General features: G+C 44.9%; 1 protein-coding gene across 1 annotated transcript in view; it reads right to left on the bottom strand.

The window, feature by feature from the left end:
- DOCK7 (dedicator of cytokinesis 7) overlaps positions 1-13,056 on the bottom strand; it is a 212,183-nt gene extending 199,127 nt beyond the window's left edge. Inside the window, exon 1 of the mRNA XM_040978438.1 lies at positions 12,925-13,056. Coding sequence (XP_040834372.1) covers positions 12,925-12,962 — 38 coding nt within the window. The 5' untranslated portion in view covers positions 12,963-13,056. The remainder of the gene's footprint in view (positions 1-12,924) is intronic.
- Between the last annotated feature and the right edge of the window lie 1,366 nt (positions 13,057-14,422).

Genomic DNA, 14,422 nt, shown 5'->3' with positions numbered 1-14,422 from the left:
TTAGATCTAAAATTTACACAGAAATTCAAAGGGCTAAGAACACCCAAAGTAACTTATCAAAGTGGAAGGAACTGGTCTACCAAATCTCAAGGTTGATTATAATTAAAATCACAAATTATTGGTGAAAAATCTACAACTAGATCAGTGTGAAAAAAAAAAAGAGAGAGAGATCCAGAAAAAGATCCACCAACAAAAACAGTTAACAAAAACAGCATTAGTATGCTCCACTTCTGATCATACTCCCTGTTACGTCCTAGGAAAGCAGGGAAGGACGGCCCAATGCCTTGGGCCTCTGCATCCAGTGTAGGAGTGTAGGAGACCCAGAAGAAGTTCCAGGCTCCTGGCTTCAGAATGGCTCAGCTCTGGCCACTGCTGCTATTTGGGACGTGTATCAGCAGATGGAAGCCTTCCCTCCCTTTCTCCTCCTTCCATTTTTCTCTCCCTCCTTCCATTTTTCTCTCCCTCCTTCCATCCTTCTCTCCCTCCCTCTCTCTCTTTTCCCCCCTTTTTTTTCCTTCCCTCCCTCCCTCTCTTTCTTTCCTTCCTTCTTTTTTCTGTCACCCTTTCAAGTAAAATAAATAAAACTTAAAAAAATTTTATCAAAAAGTAAAAAAAAAAAATATGTCCCACACCAGAGTGCCTAGGTTTGGCTCCCAGTGCCAGCTGTACACTCTGGGAGCAGAGATGACTCAAGTAATTGAGTTCCCAGCAGCCTTATGGGAGACCTGGACCATGTTTTTCACCTCTTGTTTATGGGCAGGTCATGGCAATGGTCCAGCCCCAGCTCTTACAGACATCTGGAGGATGAACAAGAAGATGGAGAATTATCTTTTTTTTTTAAACATTCTTTTTTTTTTAAAGATTTATTTTTATTATTTTTTTATTGGAAAGGCGAATATACAGAGAGGAGAGACAGAGAGGAAGATCTTCTGTCCGATGATTCACTCCCCAAGTGAGCGCAATGGCCGATACTACGCCGATCCAAAGCCAGGAGCCTCTTCCAGGTCTCCCACGCGGCAGGGTCCCAAAGCTTTGGGCCGTCCTCGACTGCTTTCCCGGGCCACAGGCTGGAAGGGAAGCGGGTCTGCCGGGATTAGAACCGGCACCCATATGGGATCCCGGGCGTGCAAGGCAAGGACCTTAACCACTTGCGCCACCGCGCCGGGCCCGAGAATTATCTTTATCTCTCTTAATTTCTCCCTCATAAATACATACATCATTTTAAAGGATTAATAAGCTGCATTAAAACTGATACATACAGTTTTTAAAAGACTCCATTAAACTGAAAAAAATCTCAGCATAGGAAAATATATTTGTTAAAGAAATAATAAATGACTGATAATACTGATTACATATGAAGTACCCACACAAAATCACTAAGAAAACATAAAGGGATAAAACAACAGTGAATAACTACAAAAGATTCAAATAGGCAATTTACAAAAGAGGAAATTAAAATGGTCAATAAACTAACAAAACAAAACACACAAAAAATGAAATTTTTATAAGATCATATTATGATTCCAACAGCTAGGAAAAAATGAAAGAGCTGACAATACCAAAATATGGCAACAGTATAAAGAAACACTGTTTTTGTGTTTGTTTGTTTTAAAGATTTATTTTATTTTTATCATAAAGTCAGATATACAGAGAGGAAGACAGGAACATCTTCCGTCCATTGATTCACTCCCCAAGTGACTGCAACGGCCAGTGCTGTGCCAATCCAAAGCCCGGAGCCAGGAACCTCCTCCAGGTCTCCCACACAGGTGCAGGGTCCCAAGGCTTTCGGCTGTTCTTGACTGCTTACCCAGGCCACAAGCAGGGAGCTGGATGGGAAGTGGAGCAGCTGGGACTAGAACTGGCGCCCATATGGGATCCTGGTGCTTTCAAGGTGACGACTTTAGCCAGTAGGCCAACGCGCCAGGCCCAAGAAACACTGTTGTAGGAGCAAATTTCTACAGACTTCAGAAAAGCCTGACATTATCTAATAAATCAGACAATAAGCAAAAGTGCTACAATGACCAATCATTCCCTAAAGAAACTCCTTTGGTTAGAAAAAAAAAATGGAGTTAAAAGATAAATTAATTTAGATGCACAAATTCTGAAATCCATGGTTAGCTTGTCTCATAGTAACTATTTCCATAACACATTTCGTAAGCATTTTAAAGGCCTTCCTATATAGACAAAGGAATACTGTTTCTAATAATAAGAACCTCAAACAATACAAATGCTCATCTACTGTAAAATAAACTGTGACATATATAATCAAATACTATAATGCAATGAAAATGTAAAAACTTTAATTACTCATAATATCCTCAATAAAACCCACAAATATAATTTTGAGCAAAAGACAAAAAGGCAAACATACAATTCTATTTTAATAATTTAAATGCCAGGAAAAAAAAACTATATTACTTAGGAATATATTCATAGGTGGCACAAAGCCAGAAAAACCTCAAAAGTCAGGATGGTGGATAGAAGTCATCTGAAGAACGGGTAAGATTTAGAAACAAAATGATGTATTAAAAAGAAAAAAAACAGGGCCTGGCGCAGTGGCCTAGCAGTTAAAGTTCTCACCCTGAACGTGCTGGGATCCAATATGGGCACTGGTTCTAATCCTGGCAGCTCCACTTCCCATCCAGCTCCCTGCCTGTGGCCTGGGAATGCACTCGAGGACGGCCCAAGGGCTTGGGACCCTGCACCCGTGTGAAAGACCTAGAAGAAGCTCCTGGCTCCTGGCTTCGGATCGGCATAGCATCGGCCATTGTGCTCACTTAGGGAGTGAATCAATGGACAGAAGATCCTCTCTGTCTCTCTTCCTCTCTGTATATCTGACTTTGTAGAGAGAATAAAATTTAAAAAAAAAAAAAAAAAAAAAAAAAACAGGGTCCAGCACGATAGGGTACAGGTTAGGGTTCTCACTTCAACATGCCAGGAACCCATACGGGCAGCTGTTCTTATCCCGTGACCCAATTCCCATCCAGCTAACTGCCTGTGGCCTGGGAAAAAAGTCAAGGACAGCCCAAAGCTTTGGGATCCTACACCCACGTGGGAGACCTGGAAATAAGTTCCTGGCTCCTGGCTTCAGAGTGGTTCAGCACCAGCCATTGCAGCTGCTTAGGGAGTGAATCATTGGACAGAAGATCTTCTCTCTGTGTATCTGCCTTTCCAATAAAAATCAATAAATAAAAAGGAAAAAGAAAAAAATACAGAGATGGAAAATAATATGGCATTTGTGGGATTTAATGGATAAATCTAGACTGGAGGACAAAATAAACTAAAAATAAATCAATAAGGGAAGGACCAGACCTTAGATGTCCTTAAAATACAAGCAGGAGTTTGATTTAGCATTGTAATAAGCCCCTAAATACTACTCTTGAACAGAACCCCACAATGATAGCTGCACAGCAGCAAGACTTACTCTGCAACACATCTAAAATTAAGGAGGCAAAAACTGCCTGAGCTATGACTGTAGAGAGCAATGAAACAGATCTCCAGGCAGCATTCTTTAGGCACTGTGAATGTATCCAGTGCCCCCAGCGAGTCGGTGCCAAGTACCAGAGTCAAGACCCAGGCCTATCATCGAACGGCTTTGAAAAACGGGGTTAAAATGACAGAACTTGAGGGCCACCCTTAAGGGGCAGCACTTGGGAAATCAATTTCTTGGGCCCAGCGCAACAGCCTAGTGCTAAAGTCCTCGCCTTAAACGCACCAGGATCCCATATGGGCACCAGTTCTAGTCCCAACAGCCCCGCTTTCCATCCAGCTCCCTGCCTGTGGCCTGGGAAAGCAGTCAAGAACAGCCTAAAGCCTTGGGACCCTGCACCCGCACAGGAGACGTGGAGGAGGTTCCTGGCTCCTGGCTTCAGTTGGCTCAGCTCCAGACGCTGCAGCTGCTTAGGGAGCGAACCATCGAACAGAAGACAGAAGATCTTCCTCTTTGTCTCTTCTCCTCTATGTATATGTGCCTTTCAATGAAAATAAAAGCCTTTTTAAAAAATCAATTTCTCTGCTCCTCCCTCCATCCTATCCTCCTTCCCTCTTCCCTTTAAACAAACCTGTTTTTAATAAGGGGAGCACTTTTTTTAAAGGTAACTCATACAATCAGTGATGAAGGGGGCAAAGAAACCAAAGGTTCTCAGCCCTCAAGAGTTTCCACGTAATCCAAGGACTGATGCGGATGACAAGTCAGAAGCTGTTGTGACCACACCAGATACATGGAAGAAATGAGACTAGAAAAGAAAAAATCAGCTGGTTGCTCGCTAGAAATGCCAGCAGCAATGTTTCCGCCAGGGGAGGTAAGTGGACAAAGGGAGGAGATGAGGTCTGCTGGCCCCAGCCCAACATCCAGTGGTGCTTTAGGCCACCTGCGGGGCCACGCAGTTCACCTACTGACTGTTTCAGGCATTCCCAGGTTTTCAAAAGCGCCTTTGGACAGGTCTGGCCAGCCCAGGTGACCCTGTGACAACTCCCGTTCAGTGAATCAAGCTCCTGTCCCTCTTAGTGCATCATCCAGGCTGCCTTTGGTGAATAACAAATTTCATCCTCTTTTCTGAGCAAAGGAAACTGCAGCCACTACTGTGTTACAATTAGATCCAGTGCTAGCTGGAAACCTCCAATAAGGTGTGGTCCCTGTCTTCCCTGCTTTTTAGGTTATCATAATGTCATTATAACAAAATTATCGTGGGAGACACGCCCACTCCCATTATGTACCTGACCATGACAACGCTATTATTTTGTTTTATTCTATTTATTTTATTGGAAAGTTACAGAGAGAGGGAAGGAGAGACAGAAATCTTCCATCCACTGGTTCATCTCCTAAATGGCCAACTCTGACTCCTAAAGGGTCAGAGTTGGGCTACTCTGAAGTCAGGAGCCAGGAACTTCTTCCAGGTCCTTCATTTGGGACATCTTCATCCATTTTCCCAAGTACATTAGCAGGTAGCTGAATCAGAGATAGAGCAGACAGGACTTGAACTAATGTTCAAGTAGGATGCCAGTGCCACAGGTGGCAGGTTCCAACACTTTCAATATTTCCGAAATAAAAAGTACGGAAATAAGTGCCACCCAAGCCCCATCTCCCGAAGCCCCTTTTTAACAATCAGTTAAGCTCCAGCCCAGACATCACCCACAAGCCTCCAGATGGTATAAAAACGATCTTATCGAGGGATGTAAGAATTCTTTGTGAAGGGTTTTTCCTCTAGTTTGCAGATCTGTCTCCATTTTAGGCAGGCAGCCAGTACAGGGTCACAAGTTCAGAAGCCACGCCTACCCAGCTTGTGTTATTCTTTTTGCCCACTTGTGAGTCAAAGGACGCCTACCCATCATTACCTGGGACCTGGGGGGTGGGTAGTGTTGTGTGTAACCACCCTCTTCTCCAGCCCCCTTAAAAGCCTGTACTAGGGAGGGGCTCGCTCTCTCTTCTCATCACACATCTTTGGTTCCCGGCCTCTGGCATGACCCGCAGCTCCCTTGCTTTCCGTGGATTCTGAGGGAAGGTAACAATCTCTGGTCCCCTTTTCCCTTCCTGGCTCGCTCTACCTGAACACTGCTCACTTACGCCTGTATTCCTCACCTTGTGAATAAACCTTACCATTTTCCTTTCTTTTTTTTTTTTTAAGATTTATTTATTTTTATTGGAAAGGCAGATCAGATTTACAGAAAAGATTTTCAGAAAAGATCCTCCATCCACTGGTTCCATTTCTTAAGCTATGTCAATGTCTGTATTTAAAATGCTTTTTAAAATAAGGGGCAAGAACCTACGAAGTAAATATTAAACCCAAATCTAGACCACAACACCCCACCCTGCTGGGGTCCGTGCAGTGGGTGTGGATGGCATGAAGGTGTGAAGAGAACAGCTCCCCTGTGTGGCAAGGCCCGGAGGAGCTTCTAGCTGTTAGGCAAGGCCCAGCGGATTTCTCTCTGACCACCTTGACACAGTTTCACCACCTTTTTGCATGGACACTCAGGCACCCCACTAAGAATTCTGTAATCTATTGAGGCATTGTTTGCCCCTGTGGGATGGGCTTTTATCACCAATGTGAGCTTGAGAGTTAATGTTTTTGATAATATCTTGGTGAGTGGGCCTTTAACTGTGCACAGGAGTACAATTAAGCCCATGCCATTTTTGGACACCTTATTGGGTACTTAACCATTGTCTTAGAATTTGGCCCAGACATGTAGCACACCTTCTGGGAAGGGGCTTGAAAATATCCTAAATATTAATGCAAGTGATGGGAGTGAGAGCTGAAACTGCTATGGCAATAATTATAGTTATTGTTATCTCAAAGACTAGCCTGTCTTTGCAATTTTTTTGGAATACAGAAAATGTAACTGTTTTAGCCGCTTTTATAATTTTTAACTAGAGGAATTAAGGATGCTTTTATTAAAGAAAAATGCTTTGATTATTGTCTTATTGTTTATGGGGTTGTAGGAGTCTATAGTTGTAGGGAGATTTAACATTTGAAGTTTCTGTTTTAGATTTTAGGTTTTTTCTCTTGTAACCTATTTTCCCATTAAACGATGAGTAAAATGTAGAAGTAGAAATGTGGTGGGAAAGTACTACTGATTAGCAGGTAATCACATGTGCCTTGGCCTTGGAGTCCTGGCCGTTGCTCCATGGCTACTGTTGAAGAATAAATAATGGCTTGCTTTGAAGAATATGAATACAGTATTTTGCAGAATTATCTTTAGGAGCATCTGCTTAGCCTTGAAGTGCAGACGGAGTGACCAAATGTTTGTACATGCCCCCTTAATTTTGAAAAGAAAAAAAATAGAATAGTTGCTTGTGCAGAAGCTTGAGAAGGGTTTTGAGAAAATAAAAAGGACAGTTTTTTCTTGGGCTGTGGTGAGAATGCATCAAGTGTCTGTGTCTGTGTCTTTCTTTATCGCCGACTCCACGCGAGCTCCGAACTCGGCGGGAGCTGGACTCCGGCACCACCCCACCTTGCATGTAGTTATTTGCCATGACTTAAACAAATCATGCCTTCCTATGCACATTTATGCCTCCACTGGGCATTTTTTCATACTCAGAGGGAAGAATCTGGGGGAAAAAACAAGTCAAGGATTCCACTGCCCACAAGAGTTCTTTGTTTCAGGATCTAAGTCATATGACTTACAAAGAAGATCCCTATAAAGGAATAGATTGAACTAGTTTGTAGGAAAGGTCATAAGACCTGCATATCAAGTTACCACAAAATGGCAAGGTTTTAGGAACAAATCTCAGGCTCATATGCAGATATTAAAATGAACAATTCATGTTAGTTTCAAGTATTTCAGTAAAATTTAAAGGAAACAAGAAATCATTTGAAGTAACATCATCTCAAATGAGAAGACAGCAATTAACAAGACTCCGACTCTGGACTATTCTATCACAACTCCACAGCTTAGGAGCAAGCAGACTGATAAGCAGTACTAAAATTGGTCAGCTGGATACAACAGACTGAAAATTCCATGTATTCAAAACTAGGAACTGAAAAAAGTAGATCTTGCAGACTGAAAGACTGTGGCTCCCTGCCCAACAGATACAAGACCAAAAACAACTGAGGTGTTAAGCCAAAATCTGGGAAATCCCCACATAAATTTTGCCTCAGAAATAAAGATCTAACAAAAGCTTTTCATTAAATTCTGCTTCTTGGGCAGCAAAAGTATATATGTACATATTTCCAGTTGACAAAGGAAATAACTAAGAAAATAGGTGTAGTTTTGGGGATGCTGACAATCATTGTTAGAAAATTTGAACTGGGCCTGGAGCAGTAGCCTAATGATTAAAGTTCTCACCTTGAATGCACCAGCATCCCATATGGGCACCAGTTCATATTCTAGGTGCTCCACTTCCCTTTCAACTCTCTGCTTATGGCCTGGGAAAGCAGTGGGGGATGGCCCAAAGCCTTGGGACCCTGCACCAGCATGAGAAACCTGGAAAAAGCTCCTGGATTCAGATCAGAGCAGCTCGAGCCATTGAGGCCACTTGGGAAATGAACCAGGATGGAAGATCTTGCTCTCTGTCTCTCCTTCTCTCTGTAAATCTGACTTTCCAATAAGAATAAAAAAATAAAGAAAATCTTGGATCAAGCTTGTGCTGCAGCATTGTGTGACACTGGCATGCCACAGGAACACCCCACCTCCAATCCAGCTCAGTGCTGATACACCAAGAAAGTTGTGGAAGATGGCCCAAGCACATGGGCCCCTGCACTCACACAGGAGACCCAGATGAAACTCCTGACTCCCGGGTTCAAGCTGGCCCAGATATAATCATCGTGGCCATTTAGATAGTGGATGGAAGATCTCTCTCCCCCACTTTCTCTCTCAGTCTTTAATTTTGCCTTTCAAATAAATCTGAAAGGAAGGAAGGAAGCAAGAAAACAAACAAACCTGGGCCTATCACAGAATATAGTCAGATAAAGACTATTAAGATCTGGGGCTGGCATTGTGGTGCTGGGGGTTAAACTACTGTCATTCTGTAGGTGCAGGCTGATGAGTCAGCTGCTCCACTTCTGATTCAGCTCCCTGTTCATGTGCCTGGGAAAGCAGCAGCATACACTTCAAGTGCTTGAATCCACCGCCCATGTGTGAGGCCCAGGTGGAGGCCCTGGCTTTGGCTTAGCCCAGCCTTGGCCTATAAGGCCATTTGGGGAGTGAACCAGAAAACTGAAGATCCCTCTTTAGGTATACATTTAAAATGAAATACATAGAATTTTTAAATCTTGAAGATCTGATATCAGAGGGCAAGCCCATTTAGATCAATTTAAGCAAATAACTTCAGTCTTTCTAGACCTTAAATTCTCACTTGAATAATTATAAGCACAACAATGATAAATATAGGATTAATAATGATAATAGCTAATAATAGTAGTAGCTAACATTTTTTAAACCCTTAAGTTTCAGCACAGTTCCAAGTGTTTCATGGATAATAACTCATTTCATCTTTAATATAACTTTATAGGGCTTTTCACCATCATTTTTCTGATGAGAAAACCAAGATACAGATTGGATCAATAGCAATTATGTAGTGGAGGCAGAACTTCAACCTGGGCCATGTAACCCCACAACCTATATTCTTTACTGTATCTTTCTGCCTCCTAGGGTTACGAATACAACATAGCAAAAAGTGCTTTGAGTATACTCAAATGAGAGACTATTCAAATAAATATCAAGTGATAGGATAAGACAACTAAAACAAAATCCTACAGCATTAATTTGTAGTCAACATTCCATGGGCCCAGCATGATAGCTAAATCTCTGCCTTGCAAACACCAGGATCCCATACAAGCTTTGGTTCATGTCCCAGCAGCCCTGCTTCCCATCCAGCTCCCTGCTTGTGGCCTGGGAAGCAGAGAGGACGGCCCAAAGCCTTAGGATCCTGCACCTGCATAGGAGACCCAAGAGAAGCTCTGGGTTCCTGACTTCAGATCAACTCAGTGCCAGCAGTTGTAGCTACCTGGGGAGTGAATTAGTGGATGTGACATCTTTCTGTCTCTCCTTCTCTCTGTAAATCTGACTTTGCAATTAAACTAAATAAAAATTTTTTTTAATTCTAGGGCCCAAAACAATGGCCTAGCAGCTAGATCCTAACCTTGTATGTGCCAGGATCCCATGTGGGTGCCAGTTTGAGTCCCGGCTGTTCTTCTTCCCATCCAGCTGCTTATTTGTGGCCTAGGAGGGCACTGAAGGATGCCCAAGACCTTGGTACCCTGCACCTGTGGGAGGGGCCCAGAGGAGGATCCTGGTTCCTGGCTTCAGATCAGATTAGCTCCAGTCAATGCAGTTACTAGGGGAGTGAATCAATGGACACAGGATCTTTCTTGCTCTCCTCTCTCTAAACCTGACTTTTCAAGAAAAAAAGAAAAAAGGAATGGAAAAAAAGAGGGAGAGAGCATAGTTCTATGGACCCTGTTCTCAAAAAGCAGGAAGAATAGACAAGAGGCAACTGCTTAATGTGGACAAAATATACATGCTGCTTCTCTATGGCTAGTTAAAGCAAGCAGAATAATCAGTGATACAAAAAAAAAATAGAGCTTTCAGAATCACCAAATTACAACTTCAAAGGGCTAAAAATTAACTGAGCCAGAAAAGAGATGAGTAGAATTATTTTTAAAGGATCTGAACAGTCAGGAACTATTTATATATATATGTATATATATATATGAAGTTTCACATAGCAGCAGGCTTTTTACAGACAACAAATGTCATATGTGTATATCATGGAAAAGATTATCACTTCCAAGAACAGGCCCTAAACTACAGTATAAATAGGATAGTCTTTAAAGTAGCTGATAGTTGCTAGGCCCTTTCAAAGAAAGTACTGTCCCAAGCACTGAAGAGGTACTGATTTAGTTCATTTTCCCAACACCCTGACAGGTTAAATCTTACTAATTTTTCCATTTTAGATTTTAAAAAGCAAAGCAGAGGCAAAGAACTCACTCATATTTACTCACTGACTGGCACTGTGACCATGTCAAGTCCAGTCCTTCTCCAAAAAATTTGCACTATTCTCCCTCTCATAGGAAACTAGGAAGCACAGCAACCAATTTTTTCACAAGCATTATTCAATCGTTTGGTTACAGGGAGGAAAGAATCTTTGATTCACAGTAAGCAGGTTGCATGGCCATGAACAGCTCTGTCCTCAGCTTTCCATCCACGTTAAATTTGTGTTTTCTCCCCAAAAGCTTCATCAACTCCCCCGGCTTCACCTACAGTCTACTGTTGAGGCCTCCCAAATCTGGAGCTCCAATATTTCTTCTGGGCCTTAAAGCCTGCACCAACAATCTCACAAATGCTTCTCTTTGAATGACTCACGAGTCCCTCAAAATCAACATCTGCAAAACTGAATCATCGTCTCTTCCCAACTTCCATTTCCCACTCTCCAACACTTCTTCCTCCCATGCTGCAATGGCTGCCACATGCACCGGAGCCTAACCATCATTTCAAAAGCCTCAGTCTCCTCCCCTCCCATGCCCAGTCCTAACCACTACTTCCTAACGTTTCTCCAATTAATGCATGCATCTTTGCCCACACTGCCTTGATTTTGTAACTTCATAAGGTATCCTTACTTGTATTTTGTGTTGATCTGTGTGTCTCAGTTATTTTTCTTACCGTTTGTCCTTTCCCATCTGAAACTAACTACATCAAGACATGGTACAAGGGTACTTCCAAAAGTGCATGGAAGATAGATTTAAAAGATATGACCGCATCTGATGCAAAACACACACACTTTGCTTGAAATCCTTTCATAGTTTTTTTCCCAATACATATTTCCCATAAACTTTCTTACGACTTCTCATATATATTTAGTATCTAACCCCCTAATATACACTGGCCAGCACAATGTTTTCAGAAAAAACTTTAATTCTACTAAAGAGATATTAGTATTACAAAATCATCAACTAAAACACCTTTTTAAAACTAGCACTGCCCTCAGATATAAGACCGTTATGGCAATAACTTTCTCTCTATCTCAGCATTTTGGATATACTCATTATTACGGCAGCTCAATGACGGCTAATAGAGACCATGCTCCTTACACAAATTATGCCACTTAATGTTCCCTACAATACTATGAGCTGGCTACTACCATCATCCCCATTTTTCAGATGAGGAAACATGAAAGTTGCAACAACCTGTCCCATGTTGCAAGTCAGAAAGTAACTGTTAGAACCCAAGGCACAGTCTGGCAGAGGACCCATGGGCTCCACAACATGCTACATTGTCCCTTAAGGAAAAAAGTGAAACACGTTTTTTAAAGCTCAAAAAAAAAAAAAAAAAAAGACATGAAACTTGCATCAAGAAGTTTATAATAAAAAAAAAAAAATGAGCCTACAGAGAGCAACACTGGAAATAGAGCAGTGAAGAAAGGATCTTTAAAACCTTGAAGGAATGTCCAAGATTCAGAGCCACATAATGTAGTTATGCAAAAGAAGCAGGGACGGGGCGGGGGCGGGGTCACTCAGACGTTTCCTTTCTTGGGACACCATAATTCACAGAAATTTGGTTTTATTAAAAGCAAAAACGTCCAGGGCCTTGCACAGAAGTACTTCGCACAAAGAAAGCTTACAAAGATTAGATTCCTCCGCTCGAACGCAACCTGGGGGAAAGGGGGTGACAAACGTCTCGCAGACCTCTCTGCGTCCTTTCAGACCCCCCTAAATCACAACTATAAAGAACCCACCCTCGCCATCATCCCGGTTCCTTCGGGGCCGGGAGACACACTGGCACACAGCGAAATTCACAGCAGAGATCAAGATCTGGCTGCTGCACGCCAAAGGAGCACACCACAGCTCTCAACTTTTCATTGTGGCCACGCAGGTTTCCACCCCCGAGTGCCCAAGCCCCCTGTGCGCCGGGCGCAGCCCCGGGGTGCAACGCGGGGTGCTGTCAGGTTTCTGCAGGAGGCGACGGGCGTGGAGGAGCGGCGGCCTCCCACTCCCGGCTCTCACACGCGTTGCTCCTTTTGTTGCAGCAGAGGAGGGCGGACCCCCGCACCCTCCCGAGGGACCCAAGAGGGGTGGGCGGGAAGCAAGGTGGGGGCGAAACGCCGCGGCGGCCCCCCAACCCCCCGGCCAGCCCGGGGGTGGGGACACAAAGAATCTGAGAAGCGCCCGCCTGCCCACCAGCTCCCCCACCCGCCCTTCCAGAAACACCGCGAAAACTCCAGGCCCGGGCCGCCCAGCAGCCGGCGGGGGCGGGCGCGCCCGTCCGCGGCCCTCAGCGTCCCCGGGCGGAGGCTCCGCCAGCCCACCCGGGCTCCAGGCCGAGATGGGAAGGTGGCGCGAGGCCTTGGCGGTGTCCGCCACAACCGCAAAGCCCGGTCCTTGGGATCCCGGCGCCGGCGTCGCCACACCCACCCGCCTCCAAGGCCCGGCCCAGGACGACTCTCGGGCTCTTCCTCCGGCTGCGGCGGCGCGCCCCACGCCTGAGATTTACCTGCTGATCTTCTGGGCGAAGGCGCGGCGCTCGGCCATGGCTGCTGAGGCGGCGGGCTGGGCGCGGAGCGGCGGGCGCGTGCCTCCTCTCGCCTCCCTCCCTCGCGGCCTCCGCCAGTCCGGGCTCCGGACCCGGGAGGCTGGGGCTGGCGGCCGGAGCCGGGAACGAGCCCCGCCGTAATGCTCCTTAGAGGCGCGCACCACAAAAGCCGCTCCACCACCCCGCCCCCCCCCACCCCAGCCGTCCGCTCCTTCCACCCCCACCCCTTCCAGCGTCGATCGTGGCGGGAGCCCGGGCTTCGGGAGGCGGTTGAGGCCGGCGGGAGCTGAGGAGAAGAATGGGGCGTGGAGGAAAGGAGACGCCGGTCTCGGCCGTCTCTGTGCCGCGGGGCCTGCACGACCTGGAGGACGCGGAGAGAAGCCAGAGCGGGCCGGCGGCGAGACACGGGGAAATAAGATCACTGAACGCCTTGCGGGAGCTTGGCTTTCCCGAAAAGGAAGGGAAGGGAATGGAAGATGGGCTTTGCCCAGGAGTGCTCTGTCCTGCCGGCCTGGATGGCTGGGTCTGTGTTCCTGCAGCGGCCCATCTCCGAGCAGGTTGAAGCCGTTTTTCTGCTTCGATCATGGGAGAAAGGGGTCTTAGAGGACACACGTTGATTTCTCATAGAAAGACAGCTGGTAAAGGCCTTTCTTCTGCAGAAGTAACAGTAATACTCGTTGCTTAGTGATGCCTACTCAAGCGCTGAATCTTCACACAGCTTGGAAGTTACTGTCCCCGTTTTAAGAAAGAAGGAAATTGCTCAGAGAAGCTGAGCCACTACCTCGGGAAGCACAGATACTGAGCCCGTAGTAAGCCCTTAACTCCATGCCTTTTGTTTGAAGTCAACTGTTTCTGTGTCCCCAACACGTTCTCCGAGCCCAGTACTTCCAAGTGTACCTCAAAAAGTTAAAACTACGGTGCTTGCAGTGCAAAACACTTTTAAACCCATACACAGTTCGTTCCAAAATACACTTTCTCCTAGTTCTTCACCATTTGGGTGTTCGTGAAATTTAACCTTGACCTCAATAGCTCTAAAGTAGAAACCAGCAGACATCTCCTGTTACTGCCCCATGGTAATCCTGTAAGAGCCTAGAATGCAGCTCCTAACTCATGTTTGCTGATTAAGTTGTAGTAAAACTGAGAAAAATAGTTTCTTGTACCTTCTCTCTCACATACTGGAAGAACTGAGTATGTGTGTTTATTGCTACTGTTACACTCTTGGTGTATCTTGGTGGAGTATGTTGCATACCAGCTTTCCTCTCTTACTGGGTGAAAATCCTGCAGCTGAGAACATGAAATCACCCGTCTGCGCAGCCACACTGCATCAGGTGGAAACCTCCATTACTTAGATCTAAAACTTCCCGTCCACTGCTCCGGCTTCTTGTAGAAGTCTTAATCTTTTTGTGTAACAGTGTGTATCCCAGTAACATACTGATTGTAAAACCAGTTGCTGGGGGAA

The sequence above is a fragment of the Ochotona curzoniae genome, unplaced genomic scaffold (assembly GCF_017591425.1).
Source record: "Ochotona curzoniae isolate NIBS_2020 unplaced genomic scaffold, NIBS_Ocur_1.0 contig_291, whole genome shotgun sequence".
Taxonomy (NCBI): domain Eukaryota; kingdom Metazoa; phylum Chordata; class Mammalia; order Lagomorpha; family Ochotonidae; genus Ochotona; species Ochotona curzoniae.
Note: the sequence above shows the minus strand (reverse complement) of the source record. Positions and strands in the feature narration are given on the sequence as shown.